Raw genomic sequence first — 21,140 nt, 5'->3', positions numbered from 1 at the left:
GTCTATATAGTATGGTGGAAGACAGGAAACGTGTAAATGAAGGTTTGTGCCAGAAGATGGCAGAGGTTGGATGCCAACCCATATGAAACAGCAAGGACTGGGGAAATATGGAGAGCAGCATCATATTGTTATAATAGAAGAATTTAATAGGTCTCCACACACTTGAGATGTAAATCCCTGCTCAAGTGATCCTACCTAACCACTAGCTAAGTTTTATAAACTCTTTGGAGAGCTTGGCCCATCTCCACCATGAATTGCTTTTCTCAACAAGCAGATCCTTCACAACTGGGAGGAAACCCTCATATACACAAGGAGAACTACCACCTTATTTAAATTTTTATCTTAAAAACGGAATTTAACATTATCAATACTGTCTTTTTGTTTCATTGCATTTGACACTATTAGTTTGTGTGTCCAAGTTCTAGTTCTCACACTGTGTTTAGACTGAAAACTCTATGGGACTGGAATAACTCTGCCATGCATTTGTGAAATTCCTAGATCAGTGAAACTTCATTTCTCAGCCAGGAGCCTCAGGTACTATGGCAAAACAGCAGTTGTAGAGAATATCCACCCAAGTCTTGAGTTGACATTTTTAGGTTCACAAACCCTTAATGTGCACCAATTTATCTGTAAATATTCTGAACGCAAAAAAATAAGTGTAAGAGGTCAGGCTACTCCAAAAATCTTGTTTGTGTGCATGACTTTCACTTTTCCTAATAAACTGCTCTTTCTCATCCCTCAAGTTTTCTGGCTTTTACCCTTCCAATTCTCTCCCTGATCCTGCTGGTGGGGGAGTGAGCAAATGGCTGTGTGGGGCTTGGTCAATGGCTGGGATTAAACCATGACAAAAAAAGGAAGCTAACTTTTTAATTTATATGGATAGATTATATTTTACTATAGCAAAGAAAAATCAGATTAATGTACCAATGCTGCTAAAAATGCACAGACTTTCTTCAGGAGCTGATATCTGTAGTAATTCATGATGCCAGCTTACATGAATCACTGCTTGGCATCTAGTTAGTAAAAGGAGGAAGACATCCTGTGAGCAGGCAGCATGCCAGCTGAACATTTTGACATGATTAAAATATGATAAAAGATTATCATGCTGCTTTAGGGGCTTCTTCGTACAGCGGCCTGAAGGATAACATTGCCAGCTGTGAGAGTACAGGCATATTACTTTACAGACTCAACTAATTTTTCTTCTGAATGGAATCCTCTGGTTAGTATTAGTATTGCAGCACATCACTATCATGAAATAAAGAGCAAATTTTATAATTTTCAAATTATAGTGTTATGACAAGAGCCAAAAAAACCTGCTAACATTTGAACAACATATGAACAACACCTCCATGGCAGTAAGAGGCAAAGTCCTATTCTTAAAAGCCTGTGGCCAGCGTAAGAGATGTAGTGACAGCACATTTACCAAGGCAATGATACAAAGTTATGGAAAACAGCAATGTCTTGTTTCACTCAATGGAGGTGTAGCACATGGCATACCTCAAATACCCAAATATTTGGCACCTGTCCAGTGTCAGGACATTGCCAGATCACAGCATAAAAGCAAATTTGTAACTGAATGACAAAGCTTTCTACATGGAGGTTTTCCTTAACTGTTGGTCCCACCAGAGACCAAGAAGAGGAAACTACAGTGGAATACTTGCTATGACATTGGAAGACGTAGATATGAACTTCAAAGACTACTACCTTGTGTTCAAAATAAAGTGTCTGTATATTTACTGAACAGTTACCTTTGACATTCAAAGTATTTCTATAACTGCAACTGTCATCATTTTTCTGTTTCCTAAATGATACTTACGTTACCGTTTCTACACAACATCCAAAGTGAGTGGTTTTTTCTTTTCTGTTTTTTTTTTTTTTTTTAGATTTCCATCTGGAACCATGCTGTTATAGCAATTCTGTTGCACTGTCTTGGCTCTGAATATTGAAAGCTGCAGAGACCTTTTACAGCAGTTTGATCTGAGCACCTCAGTGCGTAGACCAGGAACTTGGAAAGGGTGACTGAGCAGGAACTCTGATCACAATCTTAATTAACCACATCATCTGACATCAAATCTGGTCAAAAGAGACAGCCCTCCTTTCCCAGCTATATTTAACAATCAGTGGCCCTAACAGCTGTACAACCACAGGAAGAATCAGATAATCCAGATAACTGAACAAAAAACTGTTGATTTTTGGACTGTGCTTCTATCAGGTCAGTTGACTGATCTTACTTACTGTGAAGTAAGATAAAAACAAAATAAATAAAAACAAATAAAAACAAAACCTAAACAAAACCTAAACAAACTGTTCAAACTGATTTATTACTTTTCTTTGCAAGCTCTGCTGTGTCAATGCTATTAAAAGATACAGCTATTGAAAGAGTTAGGTTTCTAGGACAGATTAATCTGATCTTCTTCTGTAAACACAAACAGAAGAAGTATATCCAAAACATCTCTTGTTTGAAGGGCTACTTTTAACATTATCCTATAGATTATCACTCATGCATGGTTGCTACTACATTTGTCTCAGATACACTTCTGACAAAGTATTTGTTGTTAAACAAATTAAGGACTATCTACCTCCTGACCTTTACTGTTTATATTATCATTTTTGTCTCTTCAGTCATTAAAAAACCCACACACCCAACAATAATTACAAGCAATTCACTAATAAAACTATAAAACAATGAGATAAAATGCGATGTTATTTCTGAGGAGATGCTACTCCAGTGGCAGTGGAAGGAAGGAAGGAGATAAGGAGAGAAAGATGGAGAAAGAGAGAGAGAGAATGAGAGAAAGACAGAAAGAGAGAGGGGTTTTTGATAATTCATTGCGAGAAAATTTTTATTTTTAATGTCTTATGGTTTTTGCAATTTAACCCGTTCTATCTATCTGTTATGTTCTATCTAAACTTCAACAATACTACTAGCTAAATCCTGTGGAATATAATTCTAAGCTATTTACTCTTCTACATTTTATTCAGCAAGTAATCTGAAAAACCAGGCATGCAGTTAATGATCAAAATAAAATCCTGGGGCTAAGTAATTCAGTCCAACAAAGCTATGTTTTCATGTTAATGACACTGGGACTGCACACTGTGGTCCACTGCTGAGTAATTACCTTTTCTTCAGGAATACTGCCACGCATGTTTTCCAGGTAACTTGATGTATTTTCCACATTTGTGTACCTCAAGAGAATATGGGCAAAGTCTTCCTCACTGATGGTGTTCATCCCATTAGAGTAGGAAAGGAATTCTATCTCTAGAACCTCAGTTTGCAGGTTATCCATAAATCTAAAGCATAAAAAAACGTGAAGAAATTGTCATACTTTATATTTCTACTGTTTGTGTCCTTAAATAAGGACAGGACTGGGGTATAACCTTTCCACCCAAACTAACTAAAATCTGCAGCAATGCTGGAAGAGGACTTTTTATTATTGGGCCACTTATTGTTTTATTTTGCTCTTTGTATATATAACACAGAAAGGGAACATAAATACCTGCATAAGTTACGTGTATAGTAATGTAGTACACATTAATTAGAACAACTATACAAATATTTTTTACAAGGAATTAATGAAGTTGTGACTCACCTATAAAAATCTTCAAAGTTCAGTTCAGCTTTTCCTTTCTTGCCAAAGAAGTGTACAAGCAGTGTAGTATCTGACAATGAACTTGTAATATCATCAGCACGCTTAAATATTAGAATAAAAAAAAATTAAAGGCCATGATTGGGTCAGATACAGAAGTATAATCTGAGAATGCCTATCATCATAATAGACTTTGCTATTAAAAGAGTTTGTATTTCATGTTTATAGTTTTTAAAAAGATTTTAATGCAATCCATTACATTAATTTTGTCATGCAATTTTCACACAAAATAGCAGTAGCTGTTAATTGCATTTAGTAGAAAGTAGTTAACTAACAGAATGATGTAATGGAAGCTGCAATGAAGGGGGAAAAGGTATGAAAAATAAAACCAGAAACTTGTGAGGAAAAAAAAAATCTTGTCAGTTAAGGTAAACCATAAAATGTAACTCCCTTTGTACACAATCTCGCTTCCCTTCTACTATGAAACTACAAAGAAATTAAAGTACATTAGTTCATATACTCTTATTCCATATTTCAAAATTAAGTATGGGATTGTGTTCCAAAATCACATCAGTTAGATGCACTTTACATGATCCTTTTCTGTGAGTTGTAGACAGCTACATCTTAAATGTTATTGCCCAAATACATTTAAAACACCAGAATTATAAAATATTTTGAAATAATGAAGTAATATTTGGATTACTTCTCTTAAGACTGTTCCTCATGTACCTGGTTGTGGTCTCTGCGCAGGACTGGAATCTCTGAATATTTATTAATACTTTTTCCTTAATAAATAACAAAGGTTTTGAGGGCCAGAATTGGAAGAGAAAGCCAACTAATTTTGACCATTTGTAATAGCACAAGTTGTAAACAGGAATCTAAACAGAAGCAACTATAATCTGTGTATAGTGATTGCATAATATTCCACTTTTTTACTCCATATTCATTGCCCTTAACTATTGTATATATGCATTGATTTTACTTCTTTGAAAAAGAAGCTCTTGATACACTGAACAGCTAAAGAATAATTCAGTAATATAAGGTTCTTGAATAAGCCACAGTAGCCCAACATGACACTGTGCTCCTGGAATTAACATGCTTTTGCCAGCATTAGAAATTGAAAAAGTAATGTATTCAGTCTCCTTACTGCACCTGCTTAGAGATTGCCTCCCGTCCAAGCTCTCATTTGTCTTATAAAGACAAGACCATTTGAAAAGCAAAGAGTAGGAGAGCAGTCTCTGCTCTTCCTAGGCAAGCTATTAGGAAGTTTGTCTGACTCTAGAGTTACAGTACAGAACAAGGCATGGTACAGAAACCCAGCAAATATTTGGGAGATGTAACAGTAATAATTTAGCACTACAGCGATTCATGATGAACCCATGGGATCTACCATAGGAATAGAAAACTGTTTATACAGCTCCGTAAAGATCTACACGGATAAACCCGCAAGCCACACTCAAGAGTCCTTCAAGACTATTTCTTCATTGAACAGGCTATAAATTTGTAACAGACAAAGAAACTCTAAGTGAAGAAACCAGGAAAAAATTTTGAACAATATGCAATAGTTCAACATCACGATAAACCATGTACCATGAAAAAGAATTTCACACCTACATTCTCTAAAATACACTATATTATTTTCAAATTTACATACTGATTTGTAAAAAACCTAAAGTGCAACATTCATTAAGAGTATTTATGTATCAACGAGGAAAAACACAAGGCAGCAACAACACAAATCCCTTCCTTTCAGCATCCAATCTAAAGAAATGAGGGAGACTTTTCTGTTCTTTAGTATAATCAGTTTAGGATTCTCAAGATTGCATTTCATGTATTCTAGCTTCCTCTTTATTCTCATATTCTTCTCCAGGGAGAAATAAGATGACATAGTGTATATAGAGGTAGAGATATTTCATGCGCTTCAATTAAGAGAGCTCTGCTCTTCAAGTGAGCAAACTAATTCAGAAAAGCAATCACTATTTGTCTTTTAATATTGTTATCCTCCACTACAGGACACAATATACTGAAATGCAGATACCCTGATTTCTTATGTCTTTTAAGCAATTAAATCCCTGAGCACATTCAAACAATTTCCCTCAAGTACACTGAAAAGATATCAAATGTTAAATTACAGCCTTTCATCTTGCAAAAACATTTCAAAACCTTAGTCTTAGGTTGCATTCGCCCATATCTAAAGAACTGTTTAAAAAAAAATACAATCTGTAAGTCTTTTCACAATTCCCACTTGGCTGGCCTCACTAAATGAAAAAACCCCAAACAAAAACCTCACTGCAGAAACTCAACCTAATATGGTTCTCTGAAGAACTGCAGGCAACTGAAAACTATTCCTGTACTCCTTCTGCACTGATAGCATTAAATAAATTATCTTTTATATGGTAAAGGATAAAACCAGAAGCTTTAATCATTTAAATCTATTATTTATTTTTCATGATAAAATTTATTTTATTTTATTTTCAGAGCAAATTAAATTGTCTCACCTGTTTCCATGTACACAAATACGAGCCTCAATTTTGATCAAGTATATTTTGCAGTCATTTAAATGAGAATAAAATCATTGTCATTTTTCTTTACCTTTACACTAACTGGTATACAAATGCAGGTAAAGAGACAGACTGAAGACAGTGTTTCAATCACTTGACTGACTTGCTGCATAATAGCAATATCTTTTCCTTTCTATTTTCTAACCTGAACTGCATAAAGTCTATTTATTTCGTGTTCCATAAAATTAGTTTCAAGTTCTTGATTAACAAGGGTTGACTAAAAGTAGGTAATGCTTATGAGTGTTGATTCCACTTTTACCAACATATCCCAGTAATTAAGTATGTATATTATGATTTGATTTAATATGAGCTTTCTTACTGAAAACTCTTGATTTTTCCAACAGTGGCAACTAACGTACTGATTTCCAGTTTCACTTAGTAATTTAAGAATAAACCCCAAAACTGAATTTAATGGTAACTGCCATATTCCAACAGGACAGTGGAATTGCTAAATCAGTAAGAACAGAAACAGTATTATACACTGTCCTAGAGAAAACGAGTTGTGATAAATAACTTTACCCTCCCTAAGAGACCTTTTGATTCCCATAGCAACAGACCTTATTTACTCTCCTTTTCAACTTACATACAGACTTCTCAAAAGCCTATGAAACAACACAGACCCCAATGTCACCTTGCTTTATAATCACTTTCTTACTACAAATAGCTATAATATTATTCAGATGTAAGAGTACCTGGGAGAGATAAGAATATGGATGAAAGCCAGCTGGCCCAAACCAAGCAAGATAAAGATAATTACAGTGAGAAGTGGGAAATTGTCAGTGGAGAAAATGCAGAACATGAATTTTCTTCATAAAATGATTTACTAGTGAGCAGACAGGCTTTTTACACACTTTACAGAGAATTTAAATCACTACTAAGTATAGTTGCTATTAAGCTTCAGTTACAGTATAGTTACAGATACTAATCTGAGGCATCAGATTAGTATCCAAATTAAATGTGTGTAGAGATTACCAAATTTAAGTCCATCTATACTTGGAACTGAATTAATGCCCAATAACTGTACACTAAGATGACACTTCATTCAGAAAGCTCAATGCCCAAGCTTCTTGAATAATCAGTGAAATTAGAAGCCTTCTCTCCCCTCTATGTCACCTTATCTGATTAGACAAGAGCACTGATATTCTGGATTTTAAAATTTGGTGGAATAAATTAGGATTAATAACTGGATTAATAATTCAGAAGCTCATCAATGTAGAAGCAAGGGAAGATAGGCTGGGTCTACTGCTTTACTTGTAGATTACTATGTACATGTCATTACTATGGATATTACTATAAATATTGTTGTAAAACTCAATTTTGTAACACCACATTTTGTTTTGTTGAAGGGCAAATGAATACAAGCCGAGAGAAATACAGAAAAGGCTTATTTGATACCTAGAAAATGTAGGTTCTACCTTAAAAGAAAAATCAAATACTTTATTTTATTTGACCCATAATTAAAATAAATTTAAACAGAGGGCTATGACTGCATTTATAAACACAACCATGAGTATGAAGATTAACACTAAAGAAGAAAAAACCCTATGAAAATTAATGAACAGCAGAGTGATATAAAGAGACTGTGAGTAAATTTAGCCTGGAAATCAGAAATAAATCCATCAAAGTCCTCAGGTTATTCAATAGCTTCTGCACAGAACAGCAGGGACAAAACACTACTTTTAATGTGAAGCACACATTGCTTCCAAACCAAGGAAAAAAACTGTTTTACTCCGGAGCTCAGTTTCAGTTTCTTTTTTTCTCATTATGATCCGCTTAGGAAACATGGAACTCTGAGACCAGAGTCAGTGGGGAGTTGCTGGATGTTCTTTATGCCACTACCAGCAGAGCAATCACTCTCACTGTGTGGGGCACAGAAAAGCATAAATGATCTAGTTTTCTGACCCTCTGAAATGATGAATATAAAGAAATATCTAACTCAGTTATCTAGAAGCAGATAATGAAACAAGAATTATTAGAATTTAAAGCATTATGGAAATTAATTTGACAGCTCAGAGGTATTTCTAGACCTCCATAATGATCGTGTAATATAAAAAAGATGGACCAATGTTTTGATTACCTTAAAACGTTCCTGGTTTTCTCCAATAATTAAATTAATCTTTGCATTATACTTTTTGTGAAGATTGGCTCTGATAAGATACATAAAAAGCACATTAAGAATATAAAGACTAAAAGCTTAAAGGGCTACAACTTTCAATAAAGTTGTCATTTTACTAGACTACGTCTAAATGACAAAGATTTCCTGAATTACTTCTCTAACTGAACTGCCATGCTTATTTGATCTGAGAACGCTGAGTTTTAAAACAAAAATGTAATTAAAAGGAAAAGAAGAAACAAGGTGCATAACATAAGAAAGCAATCAGAACAGAATAAATAAAATAGCAGTCTGTTTATGGAGCAGAGACCAGAGAGGTTGTTTTATACCTCCGCAAGGTCTGAAAAGAGTGCTTGGCTTGTGCTACGTCTCAAAGTATCCCAATAGCTTCTGGGGACAAGGTCCTCTCCTTCTGTTTTAAGAACCTGCAGTTTCAAGAAGCACAATTGTTTGAAAAACAAAAAACAACAGAACAACCATTTATAAACTTTAAAATATTTTCTAACTGATCTTCAAAAGCAGGGCTTGCTTCTCCTGCTTCTAAACAGTGACATTTTAACCAGTTACATGACACTTTGTAAATGAAAGGAAAACTGGTCTATTACAGCTATTTGCTTAATGCTCTTGGCTGCACCAAAAGTATCACCAGACTCCGTTTTCCCAAACAAAATAAATTCAAGGAAGCAGAAGTGAAAATATTTACTAAAAGTACATATCAAAATGGCCATTTAAACTCAGCATTTTGCCAGTGTTTTTTCTATCAATTCTGTTTTCCCAGAAAATATCAATTTATATACTTACGGAATTAATTTTTTCATTGGCAAAATAAAAAATATCACAATGTCACTAGTTACATAAAATAATTTGATCTGATATTTATGATGACATCATTGCACCAACAAAGAAAGGCAAAAAACAAGCCTAGTAAGTTCAACTTCAACTGTAACATACTTACCAGGAAAACACCGTCCACATCTGATGATCAAACTTACCTTGTCATGAGAATGAACACCACGTTATTTTAAGCATACAATTCTATAATTGTCTATTTTAAGTATTCACTGAATTTGTTCTCTTATTGGAGTTACTTTAGTAACTTTAGTTACTTTAGTCAATTGAATTAGTACTTCTGGCTGTGCACATTTCATTTCCCTTACATGCATCACATCGCAGTTATCATGTTCTGGTTGGCATTTGGCCAGTGAAAGCACTCACGCACTACATGCCAAAGCAGTCTTAGACACAAATGCAGTATGCACCAGAACATGACTTGAAAGAATTAACCTACACAAATTAAAATACTAAAATATTTAACTCATTTAAAACATCACCATATGCTTTTTATGGCCTATGGACCTCAATGCATTTAAAAAAATTAGAACTGATTTGTCAGATGAAGTGAGGAGAAGGGCCTCAGGCATGAGACAGCATGTTCAACTATCCCAGACATTTTAGGTTGCATCTCCTTGGAACCTGGGTATCTTCAACTCCTCGGGACATCAAGGGAAACAAAAGACTGCTACACGTCTTGTTTCAGTAGGAGAAATAGAAGCCCAAAATATCTATTTTTGGAGATGAGGGATTTACTGAATTCCTACACACCTGGGTCTCCTTTGCATGGAGATCTCCATTCCGATAGTAGGAAGGCAATAAATACAGCACACACATGGGCATTATTTTGATAAAGTGCTTGGGCATGGCTGCAGTCCAAAAGGAGATGTTTTTACTGAAGCTGAAAATTACATAAGTAGAATACCTAACTAGTTTGGTTTCAGTTTGAAACAGGAGGAAGCATGGGAATATGGCAATCAATGTCCAGCAAGCTTTGCTACAGTAAAGCCTCATATGAAATCTACTGAATCATAAGGCCTTGCATATTCTACTTCATTTTTCTCACATCACTGCACATCATGTCAACTGCACTTTTTAATTCAACAGACTTCCTTCCTGCATATTGCTCCAATTGTAGGTGCCAACTTCACAACAAATAAATCTGTGCATTTCTGTGAGTAATTATACAGCAAAACAAATTTTAAAATTCGAATTTCACTAGTCATCTAATTCTCCTGGATCCAATCCTGTCACTTGGAATATCACAATAATGCCACAACAAGATGAATTCTTCTATTTAAACATAAAATCCATCTGTTTTTAAAAAAACTGTTCTACTTCTGCCATGATCCAGAAATTAATCAGGTCATGATGAAGACATTAAAAACCTCATAAGATCTCTTTCTCCTTCTCTTTTTCAGCCCTCAAAAATTATTATAAAGAAGTTTATTGTCACCTAAGTAATACAGGGAATATTTTCTGTAAAACCCTTTCCTAGTTCAGCAGTGAAAGTTCTTACGTATTTGTTCTGAAGGTGAAGCATAAAAATAGGAAAGCTCTCTTCAGATTTCTTTTTGGGGAGTAACAAAGAGGTGAAGGATTCAACTGACTAATTATTCACACTATACACAAGGAAAGAAAGAGATGGATCAAATGACTCATGCAGGATGACTTAATCTCACACATTAATTAAAAAAATGTCTACAGTTTATTGAAATGCATTTTGTACTTTCCCTTAAAAATACTGTTTCCTCCATTTCATAGAAACAGAGAGCAACCTTTCCTCCTGAGAGGCTTGCATGTTCAGCATGCATGCAACAATCTTCTATGTAAGTCAAGATTCCTCACATTTTTACTGATTAGAAGAAATCATTTCCTTGATGAAAAAGATAAATACAATAGATTTTCTTATAGCACATTATTTCATCTCACTGGTGAAGACTGCATCAATTGAAAATAGAGTACATACACTGTTAGTAGGAGTGTGATATCCATAAAGTTGAAGACGCTGACATACAGCAAAAATGGGCCAAGCCAAGTATCACACGTCAGAATGAAGACAAAAGAAGGGGGAAAAAAGACAACAGAATAGGTTAAGACAAGCAAACCTTTATTTGTTTATTTGTTTTCAAAATGACAGTGAAGAAAAACATGGTTTATTTTCAGTCTTACTCTTCAAATTTTCAAAAGGGAAGTACAGATTTTTAGAGATTACCCTCAGGACTTATGTGCCATTTTGCAATCTTTGCATTCTCCAAAAGCACTTCCTTTACATATAAGTTTTCTTTGTTCAAAATAAACTGTCTCTGAGAAATTCAACAACCCACCTACAGTTTTGAAAAGCTGAGCAGGTTGGTCTATCTGGGTGGGAAGAAAAAGAATCCTTCTTTTTTTTTTTCTCAGGGAAAGTTTAAAAAGTAATAATTCTTGAAAATCATACTTACTGTGGTTTCAGGGACAAAGAACTGAGACTGAGCATTGATGTTGGCAAAAGTATAACGGACACTAAGAAGCTCTGCTGATATGTCAAAATGTGTCGTATAATAAGGATTTTTTTCCATAAATATGCAAATAGCAAATGAACATAATTATTTTTTTCTGCTCTCTGCTTGGCAGAGATTTGTCCCTGATATTTATTTTTCCAACAGTAAAAAAGTACCTGTTACTGCTGCCATCCCTCAGACAAACCACCACAGACTCATTTATTTATGACTTACCTTTTTATTTATTTGCGTGAAATGCAAATTTAACATTATGTGAGTACCCACAAAAATATTCCACAAAAATCTATTCAAATTAATATATTTTGCATTGGTCGTAAGCATTATTTAGTAAGAATTTAAATTTTAATATAAAATCTAAGTTCAGTTCTAACATTTCATAATCCATTTTAAAACTACTATGTGGAAAGCAAGCACCAGGATCAGTGGGTCTACATGAACAGCTTCAGTTAGTTCTGAAAGCAAGTGTGTAACTTGGTCTTCCCACTGAGATCTCTCACTGTTATAGACAGTAACACTGGCTGATTACTACTCACTTTTCCCTAGATTTCTAAACTCCAAATGAAATCTATTCTACTGTCATAACATCTACTACAGTATCTAAACACTACTTTTCCCTTCAAATAAACCACTTACCCTTTTTTTCCAGTAACTGCAGTTTAGGCTAAATATTACTTTTTTTCTAAATGTAAAGTTATGCCTATTCTTTTAACAATATGAATTTAGTGTTTAAAAAAAGTGATCAGTGAAATATATACGCACATAATTTTCTACTACATCAAAAAAAAAAAACCCAAACAAACTACCAGATGCAACTTTTCTGATTTTACTTACCAGCATTGCACGTTTTTCTTCATCTCCTCTTTTTTCCCTCTTCTCATTTTTTTTCCTGAAGATCTCTTGGAGCTAAAAACCAAACCAATTTGTTCATATTTAGTGTTCATCCTGTTTTCACGTGCATAACAATATCCTTCATCATAAGGAACATGACAAACAGTATTAAAATGCAGTTCTTTACTGAGATATCAGAGTTTCAAGGATGCTTTATTGCTCCTACTCATGCATTCATATTCCTTCCATGACTTAAACCATCACACAGAAAGGGAAAAAGGAAATATTTTTTTTCCACAAAGCAAGGGTAACAATTCTACTTGGGAGCACGATACTAAGAATGTCCTATTTAGCCAATCTGACGAATATAAAAAGGGGAAGTTCCACCATTTTTCACCACCTCCAGGCACATCCTTTTGTGTCAGGTTCTAATTAGTATCTCTGTGGTTATGTAGCCAGCTGGATCAATCTTTTTTTCACATTAGTTTCCAACCTGATCAGTTCTTACTCCTGCTGGCACAAGGGAGGGGTAGAAACACCTGGTGGGGGTGAAACATTCCCCTTCAGCAGCAACAAACTACTCCTCAAGAGTAATTTATCAAGTACCCTTTCTTTTCAAGTCTGTTCAAAGAACACCTTCAGGTCTTGTAAAATACCCCTTTCACAACTATCTCAACATGAAGAACTTTAAACATGACTTCTGAGAAAACCTAAATACAAGATTTCAAACATACAGATTCTTAAGCATATTAATTTTTGTAAAGTCTTCAGAGCAAGAACTGGATTGTATTTATCTTTCTCTGCAAGTACCTGTTTATTTAGGTATCATTATTTATAGTAATACCAATTAACGTTCCCAAACCATTAGAAAAAAGTCTCAGAGTGTTTAGCAATAGAAGAAAGTATTAACGATGATACCATCTAGGTCTCTACTGGACCTCCAGCTTTTAAAAAAACTCCATGTGAAAATATTGTACTGTCTCATGTATCCTGTAAGTGGGCTGGAAAAGGAATAAACCCTGATCTGAAAAACTTGTCCAACCTAGAATATGGTATTTTCAGAACCAAACACCTTGGCATACAGACACAATTGTGGCTGTCTTTTCAAAGGAGCAATTTTACCTACCAGAAGTCTGGTAAAACCTGATAATGTAATGGCATGTACACAGAGCTCCACAGGGATTGGAATGTGAAACATAAAGTGTGTGTGATACATTTTGCAAGGAAATTTTCCAAACTAAATTTCGGGATATCTTTACTTCAGAGAAGGCAGATGACACAGACAAAGGAATCAGCAAGTTTTACTGCAGGGGTATGACAACGCTGAAATGAAAGAATTCAATTCTTAGTAACTAAGTACCAAGCACTACATTTATAAACAAAACTAATTTATAAGCATGCACTTTATGAATTTCCAAAGTTGACTACTGAGTTCTGGAATTTCCTATAAGGCAAATACAGATCAGAATATTTTGTGTATCATAATACCTATTTTTGAGTATGAGATAAATTTACAGAGCTTGGTCAATTTTTTCAAATTTTTTTGCAAACCTACAGGCACAAGTTACTGTAACTTATGCCAACAAAGAAAAAGTCATGATAGGATAGAGTAAATACACAGTTCACAACCCAGAACAATGCAAAGAAAAAAGTTAAATGAACAGAGAGAAATAGAAAGAAAATCTCTTGTGCAAAGTGAAGTGACAAGCCATCAAGCAGGAGAGAAGAGTGGCAGTAATTGAAAAACCAAAAAAGATCACTAAAAAGCAAGGCATCCTTGGATGTATTTCCCCTGCCACAGAGGCAAAAGAAGTAGGATTCTGTTGCATTCATTATTAAAGCTCTTGCTAAACTTCTGGAAATGGATCTTTTGTTCAGAAAGAGTGCTATAGGATACCAGTGGCTGAAAAAAAGTGCATGCAGAAAGGGTCTAGGAGTACTTTCATAGGAACACTGTTTGAAACAGGATAATGAGATTGACTGCTGAAGGCAGCAAAAACAAGATCTCCAGTAACAAGGCAACACAATCCTTCTGTTCCCTGACCTCACCCCTATGACATAAGCAAAGAGGAAAGCACAAACACCATAAAATTAGTTTACAAAAACAATACAGCTGTTATCAGAAAAATTAAGTATTTTTCAACTCTTCACTACACACACTGTTTCCTCAAGAATCACATAACATGGGATCCCTAAACAAAGCTCTTCAAAGTCTCTTTAATTGCAAAACTGAATAGCATTTACTACCAATTTTGCAATAGCTGCCTATAATTGATGGATAAATATTTTGCAAATGTTGGGGTAGTTCAAATGGCAACTTTTGAACAGTCTCCTTCTTTCAGGCACACAGGATATGACACATCATATTCGAGCAAGGTAAGTAAAGGTGCCAAATATATGATCTGGGGCCAGTTCTATCAAAGCTGCAGTATCACTGAACCAACTTCTATTTTCATCTATACTTTTATTACACAAAAATCTATCTACCTATCTATTTTAGTCTTTTTCACTTCAGATCTCACATTCTGACTTAAGGGTTCCAATTTAATTTTTGAAGGATCACTGACACCTAATGAAGCAGAGTTGCACTCAAGTTTAATCTATATAAATTTGTTAAATACAACCATAGGTAGGGGACAGTATATCCAATGTTTAAAAATTCTACTTTCTTTCTTTTATCCACCAAGTCTGCTAACAGAAATAAGGAGAAACTTTAGTCAAGGATCATGACAGAGAACAAATACATAGCAGGATGTGAAGAGGACTATAAAAGCATAGTTAGAAAGAAAGATGTAATATCTATAGTTAAATATTGTCCTTGTTTCTCATTTTACATGCTTATTTTAAGTCATTTTTTAGCATCATTTTTCGAAAGACAAAGCCTCTTGCTTCAATTTCCTCCCTTTTAGCTGTTGTAATGGAAGCCCTTTCTTCTTTTAGGACAAACTTGTCAGTCTATTCCACCACATTCAGTTTAATTAAATCATGAAAGATGCTCACTTTTTTTTTCTTCCTCTATTTTTTCCTTTTGTTAATTAATCCAATGTTTTCTGGGTTGTTCCTCCAACTGGAGAAGATGCTTATTAAGAATTAGCACATATGAGGATGTGTAAATTTAGTAACAGAATAAAAAAAAAAATGACCAGCATGCCACAATTTGCAAGTGGTGTCACCTTCCAAAATGAATTTGGAATTCAAGAAGACACCTGTTCTGCTTAAGCCATGTCAGCAGAACAAGCCCCCAGATCTCAGATCTCACTTCCCTGAAAAAGGAGAATTGAGGGATGTTCAGCATGTTAAGGAGAGTTTCTTCCATACTTCTATTTTCTTAAGGTTAGCATAGTTTATTTGAATCAATTAAGAAACCACACACAGAAAACTAGGGTGTCTTTATTTTAAATAAATTGGGCTCTGACACTTAAATACATTCCATGTGTCTCTTTCATTCTTTGTATTTTGCTCCATCTTTTTCAATAAGGCACTGGGCTTTTTCTCATGTGTTCTCACTGTATTTCTTTATAAGCTCAACTACACAAAAATCTGTGGAGAGAAAATTTATGTCTTTTACACAAATATATTTTTCCAACATCTGATTCAAAATATTGCATTAATCATCTGTACTTGCTCAGTAGAAAATTAGGGCTTTGTGTAGTCTTCAGAAAGTTTGTCTATACCACTAACCATAGAATTTTAAATGTTATTTCTAAAGAAATGTCATAACCTATGTTCACCATAGCTGAGTGCTTCAGTGTAATCCCAGACAGCTGCTGCCTATAGACACTAACAATTCAGAGATCTCTGGTTTATCATGCACTTTTTTTAGCATAAAGCCACATAGATGTTGTAAACCCAAAAGCCCTAAGTCTGAGTGGTCAATTTTTTGCATTGACTTTTTTTTAAAATAATAAATCACTGAAATTTATTTAGAATGGCATTAATTCTTCCTCCCGTTTCTTATGAAATCAGAAAATAAATTAAATGAACATAAATCAAAAATAGCCCTCTTGTTACTGCAAAATCATTCTCCTGAACTTGGTGCATCCTACTACCTGAAAACTTATGAAGTATTCAAATTTTAATCTGAATTATTATTGAATTGAAAATAGAAGATTTGTCACTATAAAATGAATATACAGTGGTTGATTTAGGATTTTCAAAGATTTTCCCTCAAGCACCAAATTATTCTTCATTTTCAAATCTCACCAACATGTGAATTTTTTTTTCAAAGTTTGAGCTTTTTAAAACTATTTAGATTTCTAATCTGAAAAAAAAAATAAACTCTGCTTATATAATTAATAAGACAAATTTCCAGAACTGCTTTGTCCAGTCATAAACGGAGTAAAGCTCTAATTTGAAAAATTCTGTCATTCAAATTAGTAATGTAACAAAACCTTGGATGCAACCAAACTACTGCCAAGTTCTAGGTAGCCTGCCATCTGTCCCAAAGCACTTGGAAATCATTTAGGTCAAAGTCAGTTTCACTTTTAGGAAAATTCTCCTTAAAAAGAACTCACTGAACCCCAGCTTAGCAAATTGCTTCAGCATATGGATTTATGGGGTAAACTCAATATATGCACAGTATATTTTATTTCATTACAAATCTTATCCAAAACAGATTATGTGACAGTGTCACATTATGTCAGTCAATATTTTCGGGTCACTTGTGATTATCAGCAGAATGAATGGCAAAGTGAGGTGGTCTTCCAGCAAAAGATTCTTTTACAAGTCTTTTCATCATTAGAGCAATTAAGTAACTCTGCTAACCAATAAAACATTTCTATTACTTTAATAGCCTATCTGTAACTACACTAGCAATTAGAACATGCAGGATAAAAACCAGAATTAAGGTTCAAAAATAATTACATATAAGACTCCTGTGCACTCTAAGAAGGAGCTTCTATTTTCAGTTTACATTAGAATAACTCTTTATACTAAATCAGGCAAATAAACGACTACATTCAGTGAAGAATAGCTAGCAATGTAGATAATATACTTATGACTGCTGATTACAGCAGTTACAAGATTACATCAAAAACTACAAATACACTTACCACTAAGAATTCCTTTTTGTCCACCATTTCATTACCATCAGTATCGAACATGTTGAAAGCAATTCGAAAACCTGCATGTGGCTCTGCCAAAAAAAATACCAAACATTCAATTATTTATTTCCTTGGAAAGAAAGCAAGTATAATACTCTAGAAAATTTATTTGGTGTCCCTTCATAAAAGCCAGAACCTCAACTAATTTAAATCAGGATGCTTGTGTACATACTAAATGAAACTCTGTAAAACAGAACATCTGTAATGTAACATCTGTAAAACAGTACAACTCATGTTATTCAAACAGAAGGCATGCTCCCAAAAGTAGAAATAGAACATGAAATATTCAAAAAATATTATCTCATAAAAGACTGCTAGTTCATGGGTAGAGTCAATTTTACATTACAAACACAGATATGTAGAAAATAAATTTCCTATGAAAACACAGTGTTCTAAAAGACACTTTAAAAGATTTTGAAAAAAGGTACTGGATGCAACTTCTGGTCAAAGTAAATGTTATGCTGAAAGTCACTCAACATTTTCTTGTTTACATGCTTAGTGCCATTGAAATTTGAGATCATGCTAGAACTATAAATTATTTCTGAAACATGGCAACTTCTCAGGTAACTAAGTAAAGCCTTTAGGAGACATTTTGGGGATACCCACTGATTTGCAGTATGAATGAATTATGGTCAAAAGTTAATTCAGATAACAAAGAAATGACGGAAGAATCACTGATCCCATAGTGGAAGATACTCAGGGTTCAGGGTCAAGTTCCAGCTCTGATTCATAATAGAAATCCAGTTCATGTCCAAAAAAACCCTACTAATGAATCCAAAAGAAATTATTTAATTACATGTACGTGAAAGACAAGTAAAATTCTTTGCTTCTTCCCAGAAAACACCTCTTAAAATATTAATAGAAGTCTGTATCAGGCTCAGTTTACTGTAAGTTATACTCTAAGTATTTTACTTCAATTTTATGGGAGATAAAACAATGATTTTTCAATTTTGTTAGTGTTTCTGACATAAATACTTTATATTTTACCAGTGACTTTGACTTTACCCATTATGCACTAATCCATGAAACAAACCAGCAATAACGTGCATCTTTCTGTTCTCCCTGTATTTATTCAGTGTCCCTTATGAACTTCAGCAAATTTAGCTACAAATTTTGTAGGAATTTTAAAACAAGAAAATAAATTTAAGCTCTGAACTGGGGTTTAGCTGGAGCGTATGGCACAGCTTTGTGAACAGCCACTAACAGGTATTCTAGACAATAATGCATTTAAATAAAGCATAACACAAGATTCCAGGAGGGCAAAAGAGATTCAGAGGGACAGAGAGATGTATGGTGTAGTTTCTCTACATGCAGGGATGGGAAGTGCAAAACAACACATTCAGAGCTTTGAAATTGTAAGGAATCTTTTAGACCTTTTTCTCCAAAAGTACTTACTTGTTAAAATACATAAGAGGAATAAATATTCTGTGTAAGATATCACACCTGAAGACCAAAAAAAAAAAAAAAAATTATGCCATGTTAGTTTCTCCTTGTCTTGACATCCTGAACTTGTAAACACTAAATCTATATATAAGGAGAATTTTTGTACATATGCATATTCATACTTGTATGCACGTTAACTATTCGATCCGGTCAATAAGTCTACAGTATTCATCTATGGCTTGGGGCTTTTTGTTTGGGTTTGTGTTTTAGGGGAGGAGTGCATTAAACATGGCAAGTAAATCGACATTGAGTGGAGCACGGCTCATTGAACAGAATCTGGGTCGACTCTTAAAAACTAATATAAATGATTTATTCAATTTTCTTTCCAAACACCCCACCAGTAACTCATGATAATACTCTTTAACAGTATGAAAACATTTACTTTGAGAATATTAATAGTGCTTCCTCCCAATACACACCATTTGAATACAGTTCTTGACTTCATTAAGTACTTTTTAAGTGCATGTGCTATATTAACTGAAAACTTGATCTCATGGGGGGTTTTTTTGCAAGATTACAAAAGGGAACCACACTGTGGAATGGCACTTCCTTTTGTCTTCAGAAGTGATTAAGGCAAAATTTAAATTAGAGCTGAAGTCAATACCCAAATAATATGTCTGGTAAGTTGTAAGTTGTAAGTAGTACTTGTGCCTTTCTAGCTCTTGAGTAAGAGGTAAAGAGACAACCTTGCAGAATGTCCAGAGCAGGAATGCAGAGAAGCATCTCACAGTTCAGTAAGAATGGAAAACACTGGCTTGCAGCTCTCCCAAAAGGCCTTAGCTCCAATGACCTTTGAGGATGAACTAGGGAAACTTGTTCCTGATTTCTAGTAAATTGGGTTTTGTCTGCCCTCCAAAATCAGAAGTGTTAAGTCAGTCCACAATCATAGATTATTTCAAAAGAGTGAAAAAAGAAGTATTTAGATGCCTGAGAGTAAAGATGTCTATCAGCTAGATTTTCAAAAGTTGCTGGCTGTCTCCTTGATTTCAGTCCAAGACAGGTGCAAAAGTTTTTTTCCAAAACCAGCCCCATCTTTGGATGTTTAAATATCTTTTAAAATCTGACCTAACTGAAAATGTGACAAACTTGGTAAGCAGTCATCTGATTTTTTTTGCACCGAAAAACCTATACAATTAAAACGAAAAACAATGTATCATTCATGTGGATTTTACTTCCATTATACTTCACATCTCATCTTCTGATCCAAGAGCAAATTTAAGTCTTCAGAATCAGTATTTTATTACTGCTAGTAGATCTAGTTAGGAAAGCTCCAATTATTTTTTTTAATACCACTTACTCTTTTCCTCAATTTACACATTATTGAAGATTAGCAATGATTAAATACAGGTATTTAAGTAACACATGCTCTATGTTTTATCTTCTTGATTTTATACAGCAGCTTGCAGAAATTAAGTTTTCAAAGGCCTGCTTGAATCTGTTTGGACAAGCACCTATCAAGAAATCAGATACCTCAAAGGTTCTCATTCACTGATGGAAAACATTCTTTAATAGCCAGTCAATAAATGTAAATATATTTTTTTTGTTTTTTGATGGCACCTTCTTTGTTGTAAAAGAGGAAGAAAGTGCCATTGTCAAGTAGTCCATCACAGGGATGAAGAAAGCAATTGAAACGGCCTTGAAAGCCTTCTCTCCTTTTGTTTGTACTGGCATATTGTAGCTGCAGACAGATAGTTCTGGTTGACTGCTCTGAGTGTTATGGGAGAGAAGCTCTGAAGTGATGATTGAAGGGAAAGAAAAACTTACACTAGGATCAGAAAGAAGAGAAGGAGGGTACTCAAGGGTAAAACATAATAAAAACTTGAGGTCAGTGGGCATAAATCGGAATGCCTCAGCTGAATTACATAAATCCATGGCAAAATAAATGGACATAGGCTTTTGCTAATTGCTTTGCATGTGCATGTTTAAAAAAAAGAGTAAGAAACAAAAAAATAAAGACTACATTTTATTCAAGACCTGAATTCTATTTCCATTTCTTTCACCAATTTATGCTGTCATAAGTCCCATCATATTTTCTTTTATTTTTTTATAAAACTGGGCAACAGAACTCACTTTTTCATAAAACATGCTGAAAAGATATCCAACTATTAAAGTCTAATACTAATTTTACTATCTTATTTTGACAGTTTGAGTCTTACCAATTCCATCAACTT

At 34.2% G+C, this 21,140-nt stretch overlaps 1 protein-coding gene across 5 annotated transcripts in view; it reads right to left on the bottom strand.

Moving 5' to 3' along the window:
* Positions 1–21,140, bottom strand: part of MICU3 (mitochondrial calcium uptake family member 3) — a 48,538-nt gene that overhangs the window by 11,345 nt on the left and 16,053 nt on the right. For 3 of the 5 annotated variants that reach the window (XR_010998019.1, XM_068186817.1, XM_068186816.1), the window contains exons 5-11: positions 18,922–18,969; positions 17,476–17,558; positions 12,428–12,499; positions 11,062–11,100; positions 8,591–8,686; positions 3,591–3,691; positions 3,120–3,291 (exon numbers count right to left, since the gene is read on the bottom strand). Coding sequence is in view for 4 of the 5 variants with exons in the window: in XM_068186817.1 (XP_068042918.1) it covers positions 3,120–3,291; positions 3,591–3,691; positions 8,591–8,686; positions 11,062–11,100; positions 12,428–12,499; positions 17,476–17,558; positions 18,922–18,969 (611 nt within the window). In the remaining variant the exon portion in view is untranslated. The remainder of the gene's footprint in view (positions 1–3,119; positions 3,292–3,590; positions 3,692–8,590; positions 8,687–11,061; positions 11,101–12,427; positions 12,500–17,475; positions 17,559–18,921; positions 18,970–21,140) is intronic. The other 2 variants (XM_068186819.1, XM_068186818.1) reach the window with 1 other exon arrangement.

Source organism: Anomalospiza imberbis, chromosome 4 (assembly GCF_031753505.1).
Source record: "Anomalospiza imberbis isolate Cuckoo-Finch-1a 21T00152 chromosome 4, ASM3175350v1, whole genome shotgun sequence".
Taxonomy (NCBI): Eukaryota; Metazoa; Chordata; class Aves; order Passeriformes; family Viduidae; genus Anomalospiza; species Anomalospiza imberbis.
The sequence above is the reverse complement of the archived record's forward strand: the minus strand, read 5'-3'. Positions and strand labels throughout refer to the sequence as shown.